Consider the following 27,744-nt stretch of genomic DNA (forward strand, 5'->3'; position numbering starts at 1 on the left):
CTTCTACTTTATGGTAAACACAGGAGGAAAGCAGGGAGTCTCCTGGATTCTCTTTCGAACACTGGGATTGAGGGTGTTTGCCTCGTGGAACTGAACAATGTGGGTGAAAAGCAGGTGGAAAACTTGCAGGAGGCAGCATAGCCTGAGGCCGGTGATCCACACTGAGACTAATCTGGAGCCTGCAAAGGGAGGGAAAGGGAGCTCCTCTGATTGCTTCCTGGGCAGCCTGCCTTCCCCTGTAGGTAGCCTCCAGCTGCTCAGAACAGCTCCAGCTCCAGAAGTGTGGATTCTGAGAAGCTGCAGAGCCCTGGAAAGCAGGAACTTCACAGGCAAATGCACGTGCGGGTTTCCCTCCTTTCTGAGGTTGTGCCTCTAGTTTCCCAAGGTAGTTTTCCGGAAAACTTTTTTTTTTTTTTTTTGAGACGGAGTCTTGCTCTGTCACCCAGGCTGAAGTGCAGTGGCGAGATCTCGGCTCACTGGAACCTCTACCTCCCGGGTTCAAGCGATTCTTGTGCCTCAGCCTCCCCAGAAGCTGGGATTATAGGCGCCCGGCTAATTTTTGTAATTTTAGTAGAGACGGTGTTTCGCCATCTTGGCCAGGCTGGTTTTGAACTCCTGACCTCAAGTGATCCGCCCGCCTCGGCCTCTCAAAGTGTTGGGGATTACAGGCATGAGCCACTGTGCCCGGCCTTGATTTTTCTATGTATAGAGTTGCTGCAGTCAGGCTGTAATTTGTATATATGAAGAAAATATGTAAAGGTCATATTTAGAGACTCATTTAGGTAGCGTTCCAGAAAAATGGTTTATGAGCTGGAGAGGTTGGAATTTCAAGGGGCTTAAATTGACCACAGGCGAGAGTTTTCTGCTGGTGTAAATTATTAAGGTATTGAAGGAGGGAGCGTTCCCACATTGTGATGCTGTGACAGGAGGGCATGTTGAGCTCCCAGAGTTAAATCCTTAGGTTTCCTGCCTCACCACCAGGGTCTAATGTACTCTGTGGCTCCACTTCAGCAGTCACTGACTCTTAAGCTTGGGAATATGTTCTACCTTCTGAATTCATCTTTTCCTTTTTAAATGTTGTGAAGTGCCCTGCTTATCTGAGCTAGTTCAAATTTTCGCTTTACTTCTCTTTTGATTTTTTTACAGATTACGGAAATAGAACTTGTTTTTCCATGCATTTAATAATTTTATTCACTTGTTGGCAGTTTTTTATTTTCTTGGGTGAAAATGAGTAGATTGATTTGGGAGGCGAAAGTGGGAGGTTCACTTGAGGCTAGGAGTTCAAGACCACCCTGGACAACAAACGAAATCCTGTCTCTACAAAAAATTAAAGAATTTGCCGGGCTTGGTGGCATGTACCTGTAGTCGCTACTACTCAGGGGACTGAAGCGGAAGGTTCGCTTGAACCCAGGAGATGGAGGCTGCAGTGAGCTATGATCATGCCATTGCACTCTAACCTGGGTGGCAGAGCTAGACCCTGTCTCAAATAAATAAATAAAGTAATAAGTAAATAAAGTAATAAATAAGTAAATAAAGTAAAAAATAAAAGAGAGAGAGATAAAGAGGTATGGTATGAGAAAGCCTTGGGCACGCTTCCCATATCCTCATCCCAAATTCCCGATCCCTGGGAATATCACGCCCTTTCTTCTGTTCCAGTCCTGCCTGGAACTCCCTGCGCACACCTGTGACTCCTCATGCAAGAGGTAGATGAAGAAATGACCCACTGAGTACAGGAAGTATCTCCTTTGGTAAACCCGGATTAAGTTCTGCTAAAATGCAAGTATCTCCCATCTCCCCATCCCCCGCAGACCAAGTACAGTGAAGGGGACGAGAGGAAGAAGTCCACCCTGCGTTTGAGGACTGGGGCCAAGACCCCTCATTCCCGCTTCACTCATCTGTGCTTCACATCTCCTGTCATTCACATCTGTCAAGATGCAGGGGGCAGAGCCCGAAGCTGTACCCAATCAGGGGCGCCGGGGAGGAGCTCTGCGATCGGTCCAATCAGGCGCGCCGTCGGGGACGCAGCTGCAGACGTTCAACCTTCTCGCGGGATTTTCATTTCTCGCGTCTGCCGTACTTGGTTTCGCTTCGCTAGTCCCAGAGGCCCAGAGTGGCTCGCCTGGAGTGTCTGTGGCGCGGTTCCCTGTACCTGCCTTGGGATCCGGAGGGAGGAAGCTGGGACACCCGGGAGTCAGGAAATGGTGAGTGTGTCGGGCCCTGCGTCCCGAGACAGGGAGGAGGGGCTGGTTGGACAACCGGAACTGGCTGCGGCGGGGCCCGGGCCTTCCCGTGGGCGACTCTGGGTCTGCGTACCGAGTCCCTCTGGCGCAGCTCAGCCCTTGGTACCCTCGGCCTCAGGGTGGGGCTGGGCCGGCAGCCGGGACCCCGGGCGTCCTCGTCCCGCCCTGTGCCGCGATTGCGGCCCCGGCCCCGGAGACTCAAGTCTCTTCAGATTGTGCGGGGCCCACGCGAGGGTCATGGGGTGGGGGAAATCCTGACTTGTGCGTGGAAGGAGCTGTGGTGTATGAGGTTCCCAGTTCCTTTTCTCTCCACAGAGGACACCCGTTTTTCCCTGAGTTTTCTAAGTGTATGGGATGCAGGGTCCCAAATCCTCACTCTGTCCCCCAGCCTGCTGTTTCCAGGGCTTGCAGTAAATCCCCAAATTTCCTGTTCTCTTTTCGCTTTTCCAAACGCCAACCTCTCCCCTTCCATTCACGACATTAGCAACCGTTTCTCCTATATTCTACATTTCAAATATTGTGCTTTCATTGTTTATTTTTCAACAAAGCAATGGATTACTCTTTCATCAAGGTTTGTTTTCTGTTCATAGCCTTGACACTCCGCTGTAAAAAACCTTTGTGCTTGTCCTTTTATCTTCTCTATGCACAGATACCTCATCAGAATGTCTTTGAGTTGAGGTTCCCCTTTGGAATCTTTACAGGGTGATATGCCTTCAGCGCCCCCTCCTATTTATTTTTTCCTGGTTCTGGGTTTCAAAACTGTCTGGGGCTGACTCAAGCTGCCCACAGCTGCCAAGTCTCTTGGAGGGTCTAGTGAATATTGGGTCTTGGGTGAGTCTTCCCAGAGGACAGTTGAAATAGAAGGCTGGGAGAATGCCCTGGGACTAGGATAAATCTAGCATACCCTGCTTCTAAATAGCCAACCTGTGGGGGCACTCAGCTTTTCCTCCCCCAACCCGTTTCCATCCTTTGGAGACACACTGGTGGTCAGCCAATCAGATGCTGATATTGAGGATTGAGAAAAGAAAATTTTTTGTGTGTTTTGAAAGAGTCTCGCTCTGTCGCCTAGGCTGGAGTGCAGTGACGTGATCTCGGCTCACTGCAGCCTCCATCTTCTGGGTTCAAGCGATTCTCCTGCCTCAGCCTCCCCTGTAGCTGGGACCACAGTTTTGCGCCACCACTCCCAGATAACTTTTTTTTTTTTTTTTTTTGAGACGGAGTCTCTCTGTCACCCAGGCTGGAGTGCAGTGGCGTGATGTCGGCTCACTGCAACCTCTGCCTCCCGGATTCAAGCGATTCTCCTGCCTCAGCCTCCCCAGTACCTGGGACTACAGGCGCATGCCAGCACGCCCGGCTAATTTTTTGTATTTTTAGTAGAGACGGAGTTTCACCGTGTTAGCCAGGATGGTCTTGATCTCCTGACCTCGTGATCCGCCTGCCTTGGCCTCCCAGAGTGCTGGGATTACAGGCGTAACTGCACCCGGCTTAAAAAAAATAATTTTCGTCTGGTAAATGTGGGTCCTTTTAAATGAACGGGCATATAGAGACATTCAAATGATACAGCAATCACCTTCTAACTCCCTGAAGCTATGAATTCATCTTTTGAAACTGCTATTGCCACAAGTAGGTATAATCAACTTACTAATGCAGCACGGGACCCTGGAACCCACACCCTATAGCTTAACAGTGCATAGCCACGCGCTTATCAATGTTACTTCTGTAAATCAGTGAGAATTCCTGACAAACAACTTTGTATCAGCCCACATCCTGTCCCCCTTTTTCAGGCACTTTGGGTCATATTTTGTGCTTCAGCCTCTACTTTTTAGGTCGACAAGGGAAAAGACAGAAATGATTCCTGTCCTTTGTATTCTCTCAGCCTTGTGAAGGGAGAAAAACTATCTCAGCGAGGTGGTGGAAGAACCTGAAAAACAAAATGCACTTTGGGTACACAGTGTCGCATAATGCAGTGTCTCTTGGGCGGGTGGTCACTGAGCATTTCAGTGAGCACTATGGGGGTAGAGGGATGTTCCAACTGATAAGATGACCTCTGCTGACACTGGAGTCAGATGAATGTCTGTATTCCAGGTCAGCACTGCTTCTCCCTGGGATTCTTGCCTTAACAACAAGTTCAGCTTGAGTATTTCATTTAGTTGAAAGTGCATTTTATCAGTAGAGCTTCATAGAGAAGATAATGTATTTCCCAAGAGGTAGATTTCAGGGGGAAAGAGATTAGTCTTATATTCCACATTTTAAAAATTCTTATTTTCAAGGGCTTGTATCTGTATTTCTCCATATTTTGGAGCAATTATCTGCATGATATGTGTAGGTGTTGTGGCTTTTCACCTAAGAAGCAGAATCTCATTCCAGTACATTTGAGAGTCATGATGCCAAATCTTTGATGGTCCGTGTCAGAGACACAAAGTCTACAATGTGTGTGTTCACAGTGGTGTGGATTTTATGCCTCAAGTCACTTAGAAAAGTGTCTTAGAAAACCTGGACAGTGCCCTTGTGTCTTCACAATAATTCTTTGTGTATTTATGGAGATGATTCTGTAATCTTTTGGAACATGGACCAATGTGTATCTCTTCATACTCATATTCTGCACCATCTGTATGTAGCACGTCAGACTTAGCGGTGTGACCTTAAACTTTTTAAAAGAAACTGGAAGGTCAATAAAATTTAAACTGCTGGCTGGGTGCGGTGGCTCACGCCTGTAATCCCAGCACTTTGGGAGGCTGAGGCAGGTGGATCACCTGAGGTCAGGAGTCTGAGACCAGCCTGGCCAACCTGGTGAAAACTCGTCTCTACTAAAAATACAAAAATTAGCCAGGTGTGGTGGTGGGCGCCTGTAATCCCAGGTACTCAGGAGGCTGAGGCAGGAGAATCACTTGAATCCAGGAGGTGGAAGTTGCAGTGAGTTGAGATCGTGCTATTGTGCTCCAGCCTGGGTGACAGAGCAAGACTCCGTCTCAAAAAAAAAAAAAAAAAAGAAAAAAAAATTTAAACTGCTTAACAACAAATTCTTATTTTCTTTTATTCTTTCCCAGATCATATGTAGTATATGTGTAGTATGTTTGTCAGATCTGTGTTCTGTTGGGTGACTTGAAATGGAATTCCAGGGCTTAACCTTGAGAATATTATCAGGGAAAAGAAATGGGGGTGGGGAGAACCAACTCTCCTATTATGGCTTCAGAAAAATGAATATGGTTTCCCAAGAAAGTTAGTAGATAAATTGGGGAATTACAAAGATTCACCAAAACATCAATTTCTCTTGCAAGGTGGAGAATTTGTGACAGTGAATAACTGTTCTGTTTCCTGTTATTGGAACTTAGCAGATTAATTCTAAATCTTAGGGAACAGGACCTGGCAACAACTAGGAATCCTCTAATAGGATTTTTGTTTACTAAATGATTTGTTATCATGGAAATAGTAGTTAAGTGACATCTTTGTCTGAAAAGAGTAGATTCTTGTGCTTTTTCTGTTCAGCTATGATGTAAATGTGCCTTAATTTTCTTCCCTCCCATAAACATTAAGATTGATTTTGCTGGATTCATCAAACATGAGTCATTAAACATGGATATTTTCTTTAAATATCCACATGAGGTATGTAAAGGGAAGTGGGTAGCCTTGACTGGGGTGCAGAGGCCTGAGGCCAGCGACTCCAAACTGAGGCCAATCCAAAGGAGTACTGCATAAAGGAAGGCACCAATCAAATATAAGATCTGCAAAGATCTGAAAGTTTAGGCAGAAAAGTGTTTTCTTTCATAGGAAGGGGCAAACAAGATTAGAAAGAAGATGAGGAGGAAGAAGGCAGGATGGAGGGTGCAAAATCAGACCTAGATCAGAGCATGTTTTATTCTGAGGTTATTCTGTTCTTAGGAAGTGTTGCCTATTTGTTCAGGCTGAGAGTGGGTCAAAGTTAAGGGCCTGGAGGAAATTTACAAGTCAAGGGCTTGCATCTGTAGTTCTCTATATTTTGGAGTAATTATCTACATGATATGTGTAGGTTCTGTGGCTTTTCCCCTAAGAAGCAGAATCTCATTCTAGTACATTGAAGAGTCATGAAGCCAAATCTTTGATGATCTGTGTCAGAGACACAAATTTAAGGAATGTTTGGTTAACAAATGTTTTGTTCCCACTGATCAGTGAGGACAAAACTGTTCAGTTAATGTTTTATGAAGCAAAGAATGGGCATTTGTAGACCTGATGCCGTGGCTCACGCTTGTAAGCCCATCACTTTGGGAGGCTGAGGCCAGAGGATAGCTTGAGCTCAGCAGTTTGAGACCAGCCTAGGCAACATTGCCAGATTTTGTCTCAAAAAAAAGAAAAGACCGGGTGCGGTGGCTCACGCCTGAAATCCCAGCACTTTGGGAAGCCAAGACAGGCGGATCACCTGAGGTCAGGAGTTCAAGACCAGCCTGACCAACATGGAGAAACCCCGTCTCTACTAAAAAAAATACAGGTGCCTGCCACCACACCCCATCTCTACCTAAAACCTTTCTACAAAAGGCAAAAGCATCTAAGTCTGCCCCTCAGAGACTTTCCCAATTTGTACAATTTATTCTACAATTAAACTAATTCTGTGAAAGCAAAGCCAAACTGCTAATAATGTTGAGTTTTACTCAAGCCCTATAATCCAGTTAAATAGATATGGTCATAGAAATCACTGCCCCGTTAACCACTCAGTTCTTTATGTTTTGCAGAAGCAGACTCATGCAAAGATACCTTTTCCATTACTTCACGGCCTTTTTTTTAAAAAATAACAAAGCCAGGTACTGACTACAAATGCCCATTTTTTTTCTTTTCTTTTTCTTTTTCTTTTTTTTTTTTTTTGTGAGACGGAGTTTCGCTCTCATTACCCAAGCTGGAGTGCAATGGCGCGATCTCGGCTCACTCTAATCTCTGCCTGTGGGTTCAAGCAATTCTCCCGCCTCAGCCTCCCAAGTAGCTGGGATTATAGGCGCACACCACCACGCCTGGCTAAATTTTTTTATTTTTAGTAGAAACGGGGTTTCACCATATTAGCCAGGCTGGTCTCCAATTCCTGACCTCAGGTGATCTGCCTACCTCAGCCTCCCAAAGTGCTGGGATTACAGGCATGAGCCACCACGCCCCCGACAAGCCCCATTTTTGACCACAGTAAAGGGGGAGAGGCTGGATATTGAGTTCTGTTAATGTAAAAATTCTGGAATGAAGACATTCGGAGAGCTTCCTGGTTGGTGAACACAGTGATGTGCTAGGAGGGTGGTACTCAAGTCCTGTAGGGAAGGGGGTCCTATACTCCCTTCCCTGGAGGGTCTAGTGAATATTGGCCCTTGTGTGACTCCTCCCAGAGGACAGTTGAAGTCGAGGGCTGGGGCCTTCCAGGGGACCTCCACTTCCCTGGTCATATATATCTTTTCCATTTGGCTGTTCTTGGGTCATCCATTTTTTTTTTTTTTTTTTTTTTGAGATGGAGTTTCACTCTTGTTGCCCAGGCTGGAATGCAATGGCAGGATCTCAGCTTCCTGCAACCTCCACCTCCCGGGTTCAAGCGATTCTCCTGCCTCAGCCGCCCAAGTAGCTAGAATCACAAGTGCCTGCCACCAGGCCCGGCTAATTTTTTTTGTATTTATAGTAGAGATGGGGTTTTACCATGTTGGCCATGCTGGTCTCGAACTCCTGACCTCAGGTGATCCACCTGCCTTGGCCTCCCAAAGTGCTGGGATTATAGGGGTCATTCTTTATAACAAACTGGCAAACTTGTGTTTTTCTGAGTTCTGTTAGTAGTACTAGCAAATTATTGAAAGTGAGGAGCATTTGTTGGATTTATATGCAGTTGGTTAGAATTAAGGGTGCCTCCACTCCCCCCTGCTGTACCACCCTCCCAGCACATCAGGGCCGGGACTGGCATCTGCAGTGGGGGCTGTGTCCTGGGGTGGGCCCTGGACTTGTGGGGTCTGGGCTAATACCAGGTGATGTCAGAATTGAATTACTGGATCCCCAGCTGGTGTTGGAAAGTTAGTTGATACTGAGCAGTCTCCACATATTTGTTGTCAGAAAAAATGACATCACAGGTCAGAACCTTACATCGACTTGGTGAGTGGTTGCTGGTGAGAATTAAGACCCTGGAGGAGGGAGCATTTCCACACTGAGGAGGGGACAGTAGGGTGAGTAGTGCTCTGAGGATTATATTTTCTAATTACTCAAATATTCCTCACTCATTGCCTAGGAGAAGCCACTCTGAGCTACATCTCCACAGTGAGAGTGTAGTAAACTTTTGAATGTGGGTAAAGGTAAACAAATAAGCCTTGGGCAGTTCTGGCATGTCTCCCTGATTTCATCCTCCTTCTCTGTACCCAGAGGTGACCACAGTACTGATTCTGAATTTTTTTTTTTTTTTTTTTTTGAGACGGAGTCTCGCTCTGTTGCCCAGGCTAGAGTGCAATGGAGCGATCTTGGCTCACTGCAAGCCCAGCCTCCCGGGTTCATGCGATTCTCCTGCCTCGCCTACCGAGCAGCTGGGACTTACAGGCGCCCGCCACTACACCTGGCTAATTTTTGTGTATTTTTATTTTTTTTGAGACAGAGTTTCTCTCTGTCCCCCAGGCTGGAGTGCAGTGGCGTAATCTTGGCTCACTGCCAGCTCTGCCTCCCGGGTTGACGCCATTCTCCTGCCTCAGCCTCCCGAGTAGCTGGGACTACAGGTGCCTGCCACCACGCCCAGCTAATTTTTTGTATTTTTAGTAGAGACGGGGTTTCACTGTGTTAGCCAGGGTGGTCTCGATCTCCTGACCTCGTGATCTGCCCACCTTGGCCTCCCAAAGTGCTGGGATTACAGGCGTGAGCCACCGCGCCCGGCCTTTTGTGGTTTCTTTGCCTCAGTCCGTTGCACACATGCTGCTTTCTGAGGCTGTGGGTCACCCAGGTTACTAACCATTCCACTGCTTGATTTGAGTTGTTAGTATTTTATCTGTTGCCAATGTAATTGTTGTTTTTGTCTCCAAGTGCTAATGCTTCATAAACTTCTTCTTTTTTTTTTTTTTGAGGCAGGTCTTCTGTGGCCCAGACTGAAGTGCAGTGGTGCAGTCACAGCTCACTGCAACCTTGGCCTCCCAGGCTCAAGCAATCCTTCCATCTCACCCTCCCAAGTAGATGGGACTACAGACGTGTGCCACATGCCTGACTAATGGTTGTATTTTTTTATAGAGATGGGGTCTTGCCATGTTGCCCAGGCTAATCTCGAACCCTTGGGCTCAGCACTGGGGTTATAGGCATGAGCCACTGTGCCCAGCCATGCTTCATAAATTTTTTTTTTTTTTTCGAGACGGAGTCTTGCTCTGTTGCCAGGCCAGGTTGGAGTGCAGTGGCGCGATCTCAGCTCACTGCAACCTCTGCCTCCTGGGTTCAAGTGATTCTCTTGCCTCAGCCTCCCAAGTAGCTGGGATTACAGTCGCATGCCACCACACCCAGCTAATTTTTTTTTTTTTTTTTTTTGAGACGGAATTTCACTCTTGTTGCCCACTCTGGAGTGCAGTGGCAAAATCTCAGCTCACTGCAACCTCTGCTTCCCAGGTTCAAGTGATTCTCCTGCCTCAGCCTCCAGAGTAGCTGGGATTATAGGCATGCACCACCACGCCCGGCTAATTTTGTTTGTTTAATAGAGACAGGGTTTCTCCATGTTGGTCAGGCTGGTCTTGAACTCCTGACCTCAGGTGATCTGCTTACCTTGGCCTCCCAAAGCGCTGGGATTACAGGCATGAGCCACTGCGCCAGGCCCCACCCAGCTAATTTTTTTTATTTTTAGTAGAGATGGGGTTTCACCATGTTGGCCAGGATGGTCTTGATCTCTTGACCTCGTGATCCGCCTGCCTCGGCCTCCCAAAGTGCTGGGATTACAGGTGTGTGCCACCGCACCCGGCTGCTTTGTAAGTTTTTTATACATTGGAAAAAAAAAATCCCTGGGATGTAGCTTACAGATAAATTCAGATTGACTTGGGAATGCCAATGGAATATATGGATTAACCATCTGACCATGTATGCATGTGTATTTACTCCTTGTAAGTAGTTCTCTTTATTTTTCTCTGTGTGATTACATGTTGCTTTTTACACTAGGATTGAGCATTTTTTCTGTGTGGCCTTTCATCTTCTGTAAAATAGTTTTCAGTCATCTTGTCACATTAAAGTCATTTGTATATTTATTGCTTCATTTCTTCCCTTTTTTCTTTTTTTAACTTACTCTGTAGGCTAATTCTTTTTCATTTATAGGGATTGCTAATATTTTGTTCCAGGGAGTGATTTATCTTTTCACTCCATTCTACATTTTGATGGACTCTTTTAAATTTTTTTGTTTGTTGGCTTTTTTGGCCGCCTTCTGCATGCACCATCATCAAGGGTGGGGAAGGGTACTCTTCTTGATTTTAATTGAGTTGACTTTGGCTCTTCCTTTCAGGCCTACTTAATTTTCTTGTAAGAGAACACTCTAGGGAGTGTATATTTAGGGCAACTTGAATCTGTGCTCCCAGGTTAAATAAAGAACACTCTCCCTACTGTCAAGTTGGAAAAAAAATTGTAACTTATGAAAGTTTGCTACTTTTTAAAATTTTTAAATTTTTTATTTTCTCTTTTTTTTTTTTTTTTTTTTTTTGGAGACAGAGTCTCGCTCTGCCACCCAGGCTGGAGTGCAGTGGCATGATGTTGGCTCATTGCAGCCTTCGCCTCCTGGCGTCAGGCGTTTCCAGTGCTTCAGCCTTCCGAGTAGCTGGGATCGCAGGTGTAAGCCACCATGCCCGGCTAATTTTTGTATTTTTAGTAGAGACAGGGTTCCTGACCTCAAGTGATCTACTTGCCTTGGTCTCCCAACATGCTGGGATTACAGACGTGAGCCACTGTGCCTGGCTGCTTTTGTTTTTAAGAGGTTTGTGTTTTTCTAATTTGATCTTGTTTATAGCTGGAGACTGGCTAAAACTTTATCCCTGTCCTGGTGTGGCTCTGGGGGATTTCTTGGAGGATATTTACAATGTGCCTTTCAAGGGATATTTCTTCATTCTGTTGGAGGGCCTGATGCCTAGATGTTATACCCATGACCAGGTGTCCCTCTCACAGCACACTTGTTTATACTTGCTCTGTACAAGCAGGCACCTTGTAGATCTTGTCTGACAATTGTCAGTTTAATCCTAGACTAGAGTAGCCACTAATCCGGTATCTATTAGTGGCTAATAAACACTACCACTCTGTTCCTACCAAGAGAGCCCCGATTATGATAGTAGTTAGGTTCAAATAGTAGTCAGGTGTGTCAGTTAGGCAATTAGGTGAGACTCAGAGGAGACAATTCAACAAACACAGGAAATAACAGAAGGAGTTTATTACTTATAAATCCCAGAGGCCGGGTGGGGTGGCTCACGCCTGTAATCCCAGTACTGTGGGAGGCTGAGGCAGGAGGATCACGAGGTCAGGAGATCGAGACCATCCTGGCCAACATGGCGAAACCCCGTCTCTACTAAAAATACAAAAATTAGCTGGGTGTGATGGTGCGTGCCTGTAATCCCTGCTACTCGGGAGGCTGAGGCCAGAGAATCACTTTAACCAGGGAGTCGGAGGTTGCAGTGAGCCGAGATTGCGTCACTGCACTCCAGCCTGGCGACAGAGCCAGACTCCATCTCAAAAAAAAAAAACAAAAAAATTCCCGGAGAGAGGAGAGTAGCGTGTCTTGTAGGCCAGCAGGTAGGTGGAACTATTTGTGACACATGCCCTCAGCCTGTCAGTGGGGAGCAAGGGAAAGAGGGAATTGTGGGCCAAATCCTTTATTGGGGTCCAAGGTGTTACCTAACCCAGTTTCTCTTCAGGAGGTTTTAGTTGGTGTGTTTAGAAGAAGGAAGCACGAGTTATATGGAGTCACGCTGTGACTGCCAGGTGGTCACTACAGCGTGTCTATTCAGTCCATAGGAGTGTGGGTGTCAGTAGAAGAGTCAAATAAATTGTATCTAGGTGTTTCTTACGGAGGTGATCTGTAAGGCAGATGAGTGGATCAACCACATGGAGGAACTGGGAGGAAGCAGAGAACTACAAATGGTGCTAGGGGTGATTGAGCCCTGCTTCTGGTATGAGAAAGTTAAGCCTATATTAAAAGGAATGACAAATGCCTGGGCGCGGTGGCTCACACCTGTAATCCCAGCACTTTGGGAGGCTGAAGCAGGTGGATCATTTCGGGTCAGGAATTGGAGACCACCCTGGCCAACATGGTGAAACCCCGTCTCTATTAAAAAATAAAAAAATTAGCTGGGTGTGGGGGCACATGCCTGTAATCCCAACTATTCAGGAGGCTAAGGCAGGAGAATCTCTTGAACACAGGAGGTGGAGTTTGCAATGAGCCAAGATGGCAGCACTGTACTCCAGCCTGGGCAACAGAGTGAGACTCTATCTCAAAAAGAAAAAAAAAAAAAGTAATGACAAAAACCCCAGTTACTTTTGCACCAACCTAATAAATTGGATACTGAAGTAACATAAAATTATATGAATTCAGGATAACAGGCAAGTCTGCAATTAACTGATTATTTTATAAAGAGATTATGATTTTTATATATAATGGTTTTATATATATATATATATATATATATATATGCTTTCATCCACAGTCCTTTCATAGCCTTTATTTCTCCCCAAGACAGGCCAAAATATACTCTGATCTTCCCCTGCCTTTCTGTCTTGGAGCTGGCCATAAAGGAATTTTCTGACATACCTTGTCTCTTTGCAGGTCTTAAGACCCCCATTTCAGAAAGGATCCTACCCTCTACCCAGGAGGAAAGAATGTACACAGAGGCTAAGAAGAGTCAGCAGACAGGCCTTATTGGTTTTCCCACTCAATCTATTAGTATTAGTCCATACTCTTTTTGTCCAATTACAGTTCTACGGGGTGTTCCATACTTTTATCATTCCTGTTGAATGACGTCTGTATAAAACGCCATGCTTTTATCATTCCTATTGAATGATGTCTGTATAAAAGGCCCAAGAGGATAGGGTATGGGGAGCTTCTGGACAGCTGAACTCAGGGAGGCTTGTATTATAGGAAGGTGATCAAGAACTCATCCTCATGCCAGGAGCGAGTCATACCATAACTCTACCGGAATGGAAGCTCCTGTGCTTGGGACCCTTGTAGACTTTGCCCTATACATCTCCACCTGGCTGTTTATTTGTAGCCTTTAAAATAGCCTTTATAATAAACTTGTAAACGTGTTTTCCCGAATTTTGTGAGCTGTGTTGGCGAGTTAATTGAGCCGAAAAAGGATGTTATGGGACCCTCAATTTGAAGCCTTTTGGTCAGAAGTTCCAGAGGCCTGGTCTTGCCACTGCTGTCGGATGTGTGGGGTCAGTCTTGTAGGACTGAGCCCTCAACTTGTGGCATCTGCTGCTGTCTCCAGGTAGATAGCTTCATAATCGAATCGGTTTGGCAGGCACCCAGCGGCTATATGCTGCACAATTGATTACTTGCCTTTTTTTTTTCTTTTTGAGACAGAGTTTCGCTGTTGCTGCCCAGGCTGGAGTGCAATGGCATGATCTTGGCTCACTGCAACTTCTGCCTCTCGGGTTCAGGTGATTCTCCTGCCTCAGCCTCCCCAGTAGCTGGGATTACAGGCATGCACTACCACACCTGGCTACTTTTTTATTTTTAGTAGAGACGAGGTTTCTCCATGTTGGTCAGGCTGGTCTCAATCTCCTGGCCTCAGGTGATCTGCCCGCCTCGGCCTCCCAAAGTGCTGAGATTACAGGCGTGAGGCACCACGTTTGGCCAATTACTTGCTTTTTGATGTGGAGAAATCCCCACACAGTTGGTCACAGAAGCCTTTTGTGTTGATTGTTGTGGTGTGAGGGGAATAGCAAGGTGTGTTTTTTTCACTTAGATGATATGCAGAGGGTTGAATATTCTCTTGTAGATAACCATTTGTCCCTGTCCCTGTGTCGAAGTATCTGTCATCTCTATCCCTGCCTGACAATGCCTGCTCTGTCACAGGTTCTTGGGCCTTAAATAGATGCCCTTGTTTCAGATTTTGCTATTTTTCATTGGTCTGTCTGTCTGTCTCTCTGGTAATACCATACTCTCCTGATTACTATAGATTTCAAATCCTTGACATATGTTAGAACCTCCCTATCTTAGTCATTTTTGCCTGCTGTAATAAATAACCACAGACTGGATGCCTGAAACAACAAGCATTAATTTCTTTCTTTCTTTTTTTTTTTCTGAGACGGAGTCTCGCTCTGTTGCCCAGGCTGGAGTGCAGTGGCACCATCTCGGCTCACTGCAAGCTCTGCCTCCCAGGTCCACGCCATTCTCCTGCCTGAGCCTCCCGAGTAGCTGGGACTACAGGCGCCCACCAACACACCCAGCTAATTTTTTGTATTTTTACTAGAGACAGGGTTTCACCATGTTAGTCAGGATGGCTTTCTTTTTTTTTTTTTTTTGAGACAATCTTGCTTGCTCTGTTGCCCAGGCTGGAGTACAATGGTTTGATCTCAGCTCACTGCACCCTCTGCCTCCCGGTTCAAGCTGTTCTCCTGCCTCAGCCTCCCGAGTAGCTGGGACTACAGGCGTGTGCCACCACGCCCAGCTAATTTTTTGTATTTTTAATAGAGATAGTGTTTCGCCATATTGACTAGCTCCAAGACAGAAAGGCAGAGTAGATTAGAGTGTATTTTTGGTTTCTATGGTCTGCCTTGCAGAGAAAAAAGAGCAAGTGAAAGGAGGTCAGTTGAAGGGCAGAGAGAGAGATTCTGTTTTCTTTCGATTTTTTTTTTTTTTTTTTTTTTTTTTGGGACAGAGTCTTGCTTTGTCGCCCAGGCTGGAGTGCAGTGATGCTATCTTGGCTCACTGCAACCTCCACCTCCTGGGCTGAAATGATTCTCCTGCCTCAGCTTCTTGAGTAGCTGGGATTACAGGCCTGCATCACCACACCTGGCTAATTTTTCTATTTTTAGTAGAGACAGGGTTTTGCCATGTTGGCCAGGCTCGTCTCAAACTCCTGACCTCAGGTGATCTGCCTGCCTCAGCCTCCCATAGTGCTGGGATTACAGGTGTAAGCCACCACACCCGGCCTTATACTTTACTTTTTAGAGTAGTTTTAGGTTCACAGCAAAATTGCGCACATAGTACAGAGTTCCCTTATGCCCCCTATTCCCACTCAGTCACAACCCCTCCAGCTATCAACATTCTGCACCAAAGTTGTACATTTGTTACAATTGAACCTATTTTGAGACAATAATATTGTCATCCAAAGTCTAGCCTACATTAGAATTTATTCTTGCAGTTGTACATTCTATGAGTTTTGACAACTATACAGTGACATTTCTGTTATGGTGTAATACAGAGTAGTTTGATTGTCCTAAAAACCCTCTCATCCACCTATTTATCCCTCTCCCCCTGACTTCTGGCAGCCACTGATTTTTGTACTGTTCTATGATTATGTCTTTTCTGCAATGTTATATAGTTTGAATCATACAGTATGTGGTCTTTTCAAAGTTGTTTCTTCCACTTAGTAATAAGCATTTGCGGGCATGTGATCATGAAATTTTTTTTAAAAAGTAATACACATTTAAGGTTCTTCCATTACCTTTTAGCTCATTTATTTTTAGTACCTCCATTGTCTGGAGGTAGCTGTTATGTATCCATTTGTCTACTGTAAGGCATCTCAGTTGCTTCCAAATTTTGAAAATTATGAATAATGCTGCTATAAACATCTGTGTACAATCGTTTGCCTGGACCTAAATTTTCAGCTCATTTGGATAAACCTACCTTTGGTCTGGAGGTTAAGAGACACCCCTCTGCCACCTGGGATGGGTTTTAAAGAATTCACTCTGAAAATCAAGTGAATGTGGGCCTATGATGAGGTTTGTGTAAAACCCCTGTGTGTGTATGATCTCCTGATTCAATGAGTACTTTTTTTTTTTGAGATGGAGTTTCGCTCTTCTTGCCCAGGTGGGACTGCAGTGGCGGGATCTCGGCTCACTGCAACCTCCGCCTCCCTGATTCAAGTGATTCTCCTGCTTCAGCCTCCCAAATAGCTGGGATTACAGGCGCTTGCCACCACGCCCAGCTAATTTTTGTATTTTTAGTAGTGATGGGGTTTCACCATGTTGGCCAGGCTGGTCTCAAACTCCTGACCTCAGGTGATCCACCTGCTTCAGCCTCCCAAAGTGCTGGGATTACAGACGTGAGCCACTGCGCCCAGCCTTTCCATGAGTATTAATCTCCTTTTTTGTAACAGATCTCCTAGTGGGTGCTGCATTAAACAGAGCTGAACAAATAACCCTATCTGCCTGAAGCAGGGTGGGAGACAAGAAACAAGATATAAGTAGAATATGCAGTGTGTCAGATGGTGCTTAGTCCTAAGGGGAGAGAGAAAGCTGGGGAGGAGTGGAGAGGCCTGGGCTGTGTTTGTCTCTGCAGCACCTGTTTATGTCTCTGAGGTGTTATCTCTGAGGGTTTGTGTGTCTACCTGGGTATGTCCACCTATATGTGCAGTGACAAAGTGTGAGTGATTTTGTATGTCTGATGGGGAGACAGAGGCTGTGTTTGTATGCCCTTTAAAATCTGGAATGCTTTTATTTCATTTTCTTGCCTGATTGCCCTGGTAGCATCTTTTAGCATGTTAAATAGCTGTGTCGAAAACAGACATCCTTGTCTTTGTATTTGATCTTAGGGGGAAACATTCAGTGTCACCATCAGTATGATGTTATAGTGGGGTTTTCATGGATACCTTATTTCAGGTTAAGGAAGTTCCCTTCCATTTCCAGTTTACTGAATGTCTTCATGGTGGAAGAGGTATTGAAAGGATATTGACCCTTGTCAAATGTTTTTGATACTGATTCTATTAATATTGTGATTTTCAAATGTGAAAACAGTGTTGCTTTTCTGGGCTACGTCCCACTTAAGTATGGAAGTTTTTGTTTGTTTATTTTTGTTTTGAGACGGAGTCTCGCTCTGTAGCCCAGGCTGAAGTGCAGTGGCGCGATCTTGGCTCACTACAACCTCTACCTCCCGGGTCCCAGTTCAAGCAATTCTCCTGCCTCAGCCTCCTGAGTAGCTGGGATTACAGGCACATGCCACCATGCCCAGCTAATTTTTGTATTTTTAGTGGAGATGGGGTTTCACTCTGTTGGCTAGGCTGGTCGTGAACTCCTGACCTCGTGATCCACCTGTCTTGGCCTCCCAAAATGCTGGGATTACAGGCATGAACCACCGCACCCAGACTTTTGAAAAATCTTTCTGGTAACAGTCATTCTCGCAGGTGTGATGTCTCATTGAGGTTTTAGTTTGCATTTCCCTAATGATTTGAGATGTTAAACATTTTTTCATGAATGTCTTTGTCATTTATATTTGCTCTTTTCAGAAATGTCTGTTTAGATCCTTTGCCCATTTAAAAAATTGGAGGCCAGGCCCAGTGGCTCATGCCTATAATCTCAGCACTTTTGGAGTCTGAGGCAGGTGGATTGCCTGATCTCGGGAGTTTGAGACCAGCCTAGGCAACATGGCAAAACCTCATCTCTACCAAATATACAAAAAATTAGCTGAGCATTGTGGCACGTACCTGTGGTCCCAGCTACTCCCAGCTGAGGTGGGATGATGGCTTGAGCCTGGGAGGCAGAGGTTGCAGTGAGCCAAGATTGGGCCACTGCACTCCAATGTGGGTGTCAGAGTGAGACTCAATCTCAAAAATAAATAAATAATAAAAGTTTAAAATTGGGTTGTTTTCTTGCTATTGAGCTGTTTGAATTCTTTATATATTTTGGATTTTAACACCTTATCAGATATATGGTTTGTAAGTATTTTCTCCCACTCCGTGTGTTGCCTGCCTTTCCACTCCGTTAATTGTTTCCTTTGCTGTGCTAAAAAGCTTTTTAGTTTGACATCCACATCCACAATGGTGCTGTCAAAAACAGCTACATGGGAACTTGTTTATATACTCTTTCTGCAGTGTCTGGTTTCACCCAGAACTCTTTTGTGAGATTAAGCACCTTCCTCATATCAGGAAGATTGTGGGTCTTTCCTATTATTCACAGCTGAATCCCTGAGTTAGGTTTGATTGTATGTGATCAAACATAGTATGTATTATTTCCTCAAGCAACATTTTTGGACATGTTTCTTAGAAATAGTTTACTAACTGGTTTCGAACAGCATGTATGCTAACAAATGTTAATGTCTTTTTCATTTGCTGCTAAGTTATATAAAAAATTCCATTGCAATCATGGATCAGATCAACTTTATAATAAACTTTATAATTTTGTGGCGTTATTTGTTAAATATTGTGAATCAGGCCGGGAGTGGTGGCTCACGCCTGTAATCCCAATACTTTGAGAGGCCGAGGTGGGTGGATCATGAGGTCAGGAGATCGAGACCATCCTGGCTAACACGGTGTAACCCTGTCTCTACTAAAAATACAAAAATTAGCCGGGCGTGGTGGCGGGCACCTGTAGTCCCTGCTACTCGGGAGGCTGAGGCAGGAGAATGGCATGAACCTGGGAGGCGGAGCTTGCAGTGAGCCGAGATCACACCACTGCACTCCAGCCTGGGCAGCAGAATGAGACTCTGTCTCACAAAAAAAAAAAAAGAAAGAAAGAAAAAAAAGAGAAAAATTGTGAATCAATATTCTGTGCATACAATTTTAGGTGTGTTTTTTTCACATAAATTTTCATTTTCATGCTCATGTAGTCACAGTTTTTATCACAAGAATTATTTCTCATTCACTTATGATACCAAAAGTTAAATCAAGCTTTTAACCTTTTTCCAAAGATTATCAGGACCATAGCTCCTGTCAAAGAAGGTATTAAAAAAAAGTCATCATAAATATGATAGTAAACCATACGTGACTGTGTGGTGTATCAATAGGAGAGTGCTCAAAAGAATTTCTTTTTTTTTTTTTCTTTTTTTTTTTGAGACGGAGTCTCACTCTGTCGCCCAGGCTGGAGTGCAAGTGGCACAGTCTGGGCTCACTGCAACCTCTGCCTTCCAGGTTCAAGCTATTCTCCTGCCTCACCCTCCTGAGTAGCTGGGATTACAAGCACAGGTCACCATGCCTGGTTAATTTTTGTATTTTTTATAGAGACGGGGTTCCTCCATGTTGGCCAGGGTGGTCTCGATCTCCTGACCTCAGGTGGTCTGCCAGCCTCGGCCTCCCAAAGTGCTGGGATTACAGGCATGAGCCACCACACCCAGCCCAAAAGAATTTCTTATAGGACGTGTGCTTGCTTTAGGTGTATTGATTGCTATTCAAAGCAAGAACCTTCTCTGGATTGTGTACTATGAAGAAGCAAGGTTATTTCTGGCCTTGGTTATTGTGATAGTTCTTACCCAGAAGTAAAAAAGATGGAGTGGTGCTAAATTTATTACCTAAACACTGAAATATTTCTTATGATGAATTAGACATGGCTTCCCGTAAGATACCTCAGTTGAAATATATAAATTCTAACTATTGATAATTTTTTTTCTTTTTTTTTTGAGACAGAGTCTGGCTCTGTTGCCCGGGCTGGAGTGCAGTGGCACAGTCTTGGCTCACTGCAAGCTCCACCTCCCGGGTTCACACCATTCTCCTGCCTCAGCCTCCCGAGTAGCTGGGACTACAGGTGCCCGCCACCACACCCGGCTAATTTTTTTGTAATTTTAGTAGAGACGGGGTTTCACCATGTTAGCCAGGATGGTTTCGATCTCCTGACCTCGCGATCCGCCTGTCTCTGCCTCCCAAAGTACTGGGATTACAGGCATGAGCCACCGCGCCCGGCCATTTTTTTGTGTTTTTTAGTAGAGATGGGGTCTCACCGTGTTGGCCAGGCTCGTCTCGAGCTCCTGACCTCAAGTGATCTACCCACCTCGGCCTCCCAAAGTGCTGGAATTACAGGTGTGAGTCACCACGCCCAGCTGACTATTTGTCCTTCCTTCTCCATTAGAGAAAGATGTCATATTTTAAGTTTATCATTTTTGCAGAAAGCAGTGGACGACAGTTTTATAAAGATTTCTTTTATGTTTGTGACCTTTTCGCCTGAGAGGTAAGCAGAGAATAACCACCTGAAACTCCATTGTGAAAAAGCTTTGTGTCTCTCTTTTATCTTCTCTAAGTGCAAACCCTTATCAGAATGCCTTTGCATTGAGGTTCCCCTTTGGAAACTTTGCAGGGTTGATTGCCCTCAGCCTGTCCTCTCTTTTCCTGGTCCTGGGGTTCAGAACTGACTGGGGCTGCCCCAAGAAGCCCATAGCTTCCATGTCTCTTGGAGGGTCTAGTGAGTATCAGCTCATATGGCCCCTCAGGGGAGCCGCTGGATGCCTTGGACCTAGAAGCAGTGACATGGTTTACTCTTCCTCTGAAAAGCTCACCTCTTGGGACACTCAGCTTGTTTTTCTCTAGCCCCAGTTTTCATTCTTTGGAGACATGTTAGTGGTCAGCTAATTGGATGGCGGTATTGAGGGGAAAGACAGAAAATGATTCTTGCCCTCTGGATTCTCTCAGAGTACTTGAAGGGAGAAAATGATCCCAAAAGACAAGGAAAACCCACCTCTGCCAGGTTATGCAAGAACTTGAAAAGCAAAATGCACTTAGGCATGGGGGTGGGGGCACAGTCCACTGTCTCTGGGAAGGGTCGGTGAGCAGCACTTTAGTGACAGGATGGGGGTTGGGGGGATGTCCCATGTGATAGGATGACCTGACTGGGCAGTTAAGTCAGATTTCTCTGTGTTCCAGGTCAGAGTGGCCTTCCCTGATTTTGTCACCTTAAGAAGATTTGTTTACTTACTTCATCATGTAAAATGTATTTTACCATTAAAGCTTGAAAGATAGGCTAAAATATTTCCAAAGAGATGAGAGGTGGATCTCAGAAAAATAAATATCTACCCTTATATTTGTTAAAAATTTGTATTTAATTTTTCCCCCCAGAACATATATGCAGTAAGTTTCTCAGGTCTGTTCTTTTTTGTGATTTTGTTGTTGTTGTTGTTTTGGTTTTTTTTGGTTTGTTTGTTTGAGACACAGTCTGGCTCCAGGCTGGAGTTAACAGTGGCACAATCACGGCTCACTGCAACCTCCACCTCCCCGGTTCAAGCAATCCTCCCACCTCAGCCTCCTGAGCAGCTAGAACCATAGGTGCAGGCTACACGACTGGCTAATTTTTTGTAGAGATAAGGTTTCACCATGTTTCCCAGGCTGGTCTCAATCTCCTGAGCTCAAGTGATCCTCCTACCTTGGCCTCCCAAAGTGCTGGGATTTTAGGCGTGAGCCACCGCTCCCAGCTCCTTTTTTATGATTTCAAATAGAATCCTAGAGTGTAGCCTTGAGAAGGCTACAGGGAGAAAAAGCTCAGAGAAATAGGGAGAATCACTCTTCATTATGGCTTCACATAACTGAATCAATCTATCTGTCTGTCTGTCTATCTATCTATCTATCTATCTATCTATCTATCTATCTATCTATCTATCTATGTATGTTTATCTTGAGACAGGGTCTTCCTCTTTTGCCCAAGTTGGAGTGTAGTGGCACCCATCATAGCTTGCTGCATTCTCATACTCCTGGTCTCAAGCAGTCCTCTCACCTCAGCCTCCTGAGTAGCTGGGACTACAGGCGTGCACCACCACTGTTGGCTAATTTTTAAAATTTTTTTGTAGAGACGGACGTTCTCACTGCGTTGCCTAAACTGATCTTGAATTCCTGGGCTCAAACAATCCTTCTGCCTCAACCTCCCAATGTGATGGAATTACAGGTGTGAGCCAGTTCACCCGGCCACTGATACATTTTGATGAGAAAGTAGGTAGATAAATCGGTGAATTCACCAATTTATTTTCACCAATTTAGTGAAGATTTATCAAGCTGGGTGTGGTGGCTCAGGCCTGTAATCCCAGCACTTCGGGAAGCCAAGGCTGGCAGATACTTGCGGTCAGGAGTTTGGGTCCAGCCTGGCCAACATGGCGAAACCCCATCTCTATTAAAAATACAAAAATTAGCTGGGTGTGGTGGCACGTGCCTGTACTCCCACCTCCTCGGGAGGTTGAGGCGGGATAATCGCTTGAGCCTGGGAGGCAGAGGTTGCAGTGACCCAAGACCCTGCCACTGCACTCCAGCCTGGGCGACAGAGCAAGACTCCATCCAAAAAAAAAAAAAAAGGGCTGGGTGTGGTGGCTCACGCCTGTAATCCCAGCACTTTGGGAGGCCGAGGCGGGCAGATCACGAGGTCAGGAGATTGAGACCATCCTGGCTAACATGGTGAAACCCTGTCTGTACTAAAAAATACAAAAAATTAGCCAGGCATGGTGGCAGGCGCCTGTAGTCCCAGCTACTCAGGAGGCTGAGGCAGGAGAATGGCGTGAACCCGGGAGGCGGAGCTTGCAGTGAGCCGAGATCACGCCGCTCCAGCCTGGGCAACAGAGAGCCAGACTCCGTCTGAAAAAAAAGGTTAAAAATCCTTCATTAGTCTCATTTAGTACTTAATCATATTTGATCTGCAGGATAGGTACAAGCTTGCAAGTATTCTCTCTTAGTATAATAACAGAAGATGGGCTTAATTTTCCCAGTAACCAATTGTGAGAACACATGTGAAATGCTTCCTGGAGTGTTTCTGGGGGCTCATCAGGTGGGCACTATGTGTTGCGCGTGTAACAAATTCCCAAACTCTCAGAGGGTGGGACACCAGACATTTTCATATTTTTTCCATAAAGAGTTTAGGCACCAAGCTACTCTTACATAGGTCATTGGGCTCCTTCCCCAAATCCGTTTCCCAGATACCAGGAATGGATGTGATGCAGGACAGGTGCGCCCTAAAATTGGGGCTTATCCCAGGATGGTTTCTGGCTTTGCCCAGGGAAGAATTCAAGGGCAGGCCAGTGGTGTTAGATAGCAGTGTTTTATTTAACAGTACTGGTCTTTGTGGATCAGTGCTAACTCATAGGCAGTACACCCAGAGTCAGCAACATATGGTCTCTTGGCAACTATATTTATACCCACTTTCAATTATATGCAAATTAAGTGGTGGGTTATTTAAAACTTTCTAAGGAAGGAATGATAACTTTCAGGTCATTGCCATGGCATTTGTAAGCTGTCATAGCATTGGTGGGAGTGTTTTATGCTAATGAGCAGTGAGAGCATCTAGAGATCGCTGTTCTTGTCGTCTGCTGGTTTTGGCCCCTTTCTTTACTTTATCCTGCTTGTGCCAGATCTTGTTTTGGCCAGTTGGGTTGTGATCAGAATACAAGTCCTGTTGGTCTCCTACCTCAGATGAATGTTGTGAGGAGTGAGGAGCCTTTTTTTAAGGGTAAGCAGTCTCAGGACTGCTAATATAAACTCTTTTGCACAGTAGGTGGTAGGACTTCGTTATGACAGGTTCTACAGGTCCACTGTATGAGCAGACATTAGCTGGGACTCAGGCAGCACGTATTACTCCTTGCAGCCACAACCAAGAAAGATGATCAGACACTGCTATTGTTCTACCCGATAGTTCAATTCTAGTATGAGAGTTGCTGTGTGGAAGGAAGTGAGTATGATGACCAAACAGTGGAGTAAATGTTTGCAGACCCCTGAAACATGTGAACTTCTTATGAATTGAGTACAGTTCCCCAGCCCTGTCTGTCTCACCCATTCTCCTCTCCACATATGTGGGATGTTTCAGGACTCGGTGGCTTTTGAGGATGTAGATGTGAACTTCACCCAGGAGGAGTGGGCTTTGCTGGATCCTTCCCAGAAGAATCTCTACAGAGATGTGATGTGGGAAACCATGAGGAATCTGGCCTCTATAGGTAAGGATTGTATACTTCCATCACTTAGTCAATTAAAGAAGAAGTGCTTCTTGTGCAGTGATGCTGTTCCATGGTTTGCATCATGGAGGGAGAATACTTGGGGGGCTAAAACGGGCATAGTCACAGGGTAACATGAACCTAGAATCTAATAATTTTTCTATAATTTTGCACTAATTCTGAATTTTTCTGGGTCTCTGTTTTAGGGAAAAAATGGAAGGACCAGAACATTAAAGATCACTACAAACACCGAGGGAGAAATCTAAGGTAATTTGTACTCAGAGAAAGCAAATTCACTTGAAAGTATCTTAGCATGTCATGAAATTTTAAAAACAGGCAAACATAACTGATAAGCCAAGCTTCAAATTGATTTATTTTTTGAATATTTTCCCCAAATACATATTCTTCAGTGTAAACAGATGTTCAGTTTTTATAAAAATGTTCATTTGGCAAGAGAATTAAGAAACTATTTAAGAATATCACTGTTTGAGTGATAGTTGCGGTCAAGCCCATTGCAGAGCATTGAATTCATTCATGCTCAAACAAATCAGACTTGGCATCGAGTCTACGCTTTACCTGATAATATTGAAAATGCAAGTTTAATAGCTATTAATATAAAACGATTAACAAATCCTTAGTAATGTCCTTCTCATTTTTTACAGAAGTCATATGTTAGAAAGACTCTATCAAACTAAGGATGGTAGTCAGCGTGGAGGAATTTTTAGCCAGTTTGCAAATCAGAATCTGAGCAAGAAAATCCCTGGAGTGAAACTCTGTGAAAGCATTGTATATGGAGAAGTCAGCATGGGTCAGTCATCCCTTAATAGACACATCAAAGATCACAGTGGACATGAACCAAAGGAATATCAGGAATATGGAGAGAAGCCAGATACACGTAACCAGTGTTGGAAACCCTTCAGTTCTCACCACTCCTTTCGAACACATGAGATAATTCACACTGGAGAGAAACTCTATGATTGTAAGGAATGTGGAAAAACCTTCTTTTCTCTCAAAAGAATTAGAAGACACATCATCACACACAGTGGATATACACCATATAAATGTAAGGTGTGTGGGAAAGCTTTTGATTATCCCAGTAGATTTCGAACACATGAAAGAAGTCATACTGGAGAGAAACCCTATGAATGTAAGGAATGTGGAAAAGCCTTCACTTGTATCACAAGTGTTCGAAGACACATGATAAAGCACACTGGAGATGGACCTTATAAATGTAAGGTGTGTGGGAAACCCTTTCATTCTCTGAGTTCATTTCAAGTGCATGAAAGAATTCACACTGGAGAAAAACCCTTTAAATGTAAGCAATGTGGTAAAGCCTTCAGTTGTTCCCCAACCTTACGAATACATGAAAGAACCCATACTGGAGAGAAACCTTATGAATGCAAGCAGTGTGGGAAGGCCTTCAGTTATCTCCCCTCCCTTCGACTACATGAAAGAATTCACACTGGTGAGAAACCCTTCGTATGTAAACAATGTGGTAAAGCCTTTAGATCTGCCAGTACCTTTCAAATACATGAAAGGACTCACACTGGAGAAAAACCCTATGAATGTAAGGAATGTGGGGAAGCATTCAGTTGTATCCCAAGTATGCGAAGACACATGATAAAGCATACTGGAGAAGGACCTTATAAATGTAAGGTATGTGGGAAACCCTTTCATTCTCTGAGTCCATTTCGAATACATGAAAGAACTCACACTGGAGAGAAACCTTATGTATGTAAACATTGTGGTAAAGCTTTCGTTTCTTCAACATCAATTCGAATACATGAAAGAACTCATACTGGAGAGAAACCCTATGAGTGTAAGCAATGTGGGAAAGCCTTCAGTTATCTCAACTCCTTTCGAACACATGAAATGATTCACACTGGTGAGAAACCCTTTGAATGTAAGCGATGTGGTAAAGCCTTTAGATCTTCTAGTTCCTTTCGACTGCATGAAAGGACTCACACTGGACAGAAACCCTATCATTGTAAGGAATGTGGGAAAGCCTATTCTTGCCGTGCCAGCTTTCAGAGACACATGTTAACACACGCTGAAGATGGACCACCTTATAAATGCATGTGGGAAAGCCTTTAATGCTCTGGGTTCATGTCAGATACATTAAAATACTCACTGAAGAGAAGCCCTATGAATGTAAGTAACGTGGGAAAGCATGAAATTCTGTCAGTGCCTTTTTTAATACATGAAAGAATTCTAGAGAGAAGCCATATAAATGAAGTAACGTGGGAAAGCTTTCAATCATTTTAGTTCCTTTCAAATACATGAAAGAACTCATCATGGAGAAAACCAAACAAATGCTTTTTGGAAAGGAACCCATATTTGAGAGAAACTCTGGGTAAAGGGTGTAGGAAAGGTTTTGTCATCACACAACCCTGTCACACATGAATGCGTAGTGGAGAGAACCTTGGTAAATGTAAAGAGTGTGGGAGAGCCTTTAGTCATTTTAGTTCCACTTGAAGCCATGAAAGAACACACAAAAGAGAAAGCTGTTGAATATAAGCAATGTCCAAACGTTTTTAGCCAGCCCACATGCTTTCAACAACATGTAAGAATGTACCCTGGATCAAAACACTATAAATGTGAAAACTACAAGGAAGGTTTTCCATTATACTTTTAAAGTCATTTGAGGGCTCTGTGGCTTTGTGGGTTAAAGTACTTGTCTGGCAAACAGGAGATGCTGGATTTCAATCCCAGCAGGGCCTCACTAGTTGAGGTATTGAATTTGAGCAGATGTTTTGGCTCTGGCTGGGTGTGGTGGCTCACACCTGTAATCCCAGCACTTTGGGAGGCTGAGGCAGGAGGATCACTTGAGGTCAGGAGTTTGAGACCAGTGTGCAAAACATAGCAAGACCTCATCTCAGAAAAAAAAAAAAGTCATTTGAAAACTTCTAATACAGCAAAATCCTATAAATGTAAGTACTTCAAAAAGCCTCATGCATAGCGGGTCATGTAGTCTCTAGAAAATACATAACCTGATGGAAATGTAGAAGCTATATGTATATTTTGTTAATTAGTGGCTCATATTTAAAATAGTTCTCTGACTATGGATTTCAAATGCTTAATCTCACAAAGAAATGTTAAATTGATATAATTCTGTAAGTAATCTGAAAGCAATAGTGCATGAATTTCATAGGTAGTGTTGTTTTAGGTCAGTAAATAAAATATTTGTCTTTCCATTTTGAAATGTGTTTAATCCAACAATGAATTTAAATGTGTTTCTCATATTCAGGTATGTTAAATTGTATATGGTTGCTTAATTGTTCTGTGATTGAGGACCACTGAAAAATAAGTCTTAATAAATGTTGGTATGAACCTACTTGCTTCATTTAGCAGGTTCTTGATTCCCTTTCCACATTATATATATTCCATCATATTTATTGGAACAGCTCCTTTTTTTTCCTTTTTTCTTTTTTCTTTCTTCTTTTTTCTTTTTGAGACAGGGTCTCGCTCTGTGCTCTGTTGCCCAAGCTGGAGTACAGTGGCGCGATCTCGGCTCATTGCAACCTCTGCCTTCTGGGTTCAAGTGATTCTCCCACCTTAGCCTCCTAGGAAGCTGGGACTACAGGCATGTGCCACCACACCTGGCTAATTTTTTGTATTTTTAGTAGAGATGGGGTTTCACCATGTTGGCCAGGCTGGTAGAACTCCTGACCTCAAGTGATCCACCCACCTCAGCCTCCTAAAGTCTGGGATTACATGTGTGAGCCATCACACCTAGCCCATTTTTTTTTTCTTGGCTCAAATAATTTTATT

General features: G+C 44.3%; 1 protein-coding gene across 1 annotated transcript; it reads left to right on the plus strand.

The window, feature by feature from the left end:
* Positions 1-1,813: 1,813 nt before the first annotated feature.
* Positions 1,814-27,307, plus strand: ZNF136 (zinc finger protein 136). Its single transcript, XM_004060074.5, has 4 exons — positions 1,814-2,201; positions 23,850-23,976; positions 24,180-24,240; positions 24,636-27,307. The coding sequence occupies exons 1-4, from the start codon at positions 2,199-2,201 to the stop codon at positions 26,065-26,067; spliced, it is 1,623 nt and encodes a 540-aa protein (XP_004060122.3). The 5' UTR covers positions 1,814-2,198; the 3' UTR covers positions 26,068-27,307.
* Positions 27,308-27,744: the final 437 nt, after the last annotated feature.

The sequence above is a fragment of the Gorilla gorilla genome, chromosome 20 (genome assembly GCF_029281585.2).
Source record: "Gorilla gorilla gorilla isolate KB3781 chromosome 20, NHGRI_mGorGor1-v2.1_pri, whole genome shotgun sequence".
NCBI classification, from domain to species: Eukaryota; Metazoa; Chordata; class Mammalia; order Primates; family Hominidae; genus Gorilla; species Gorilla gorilla.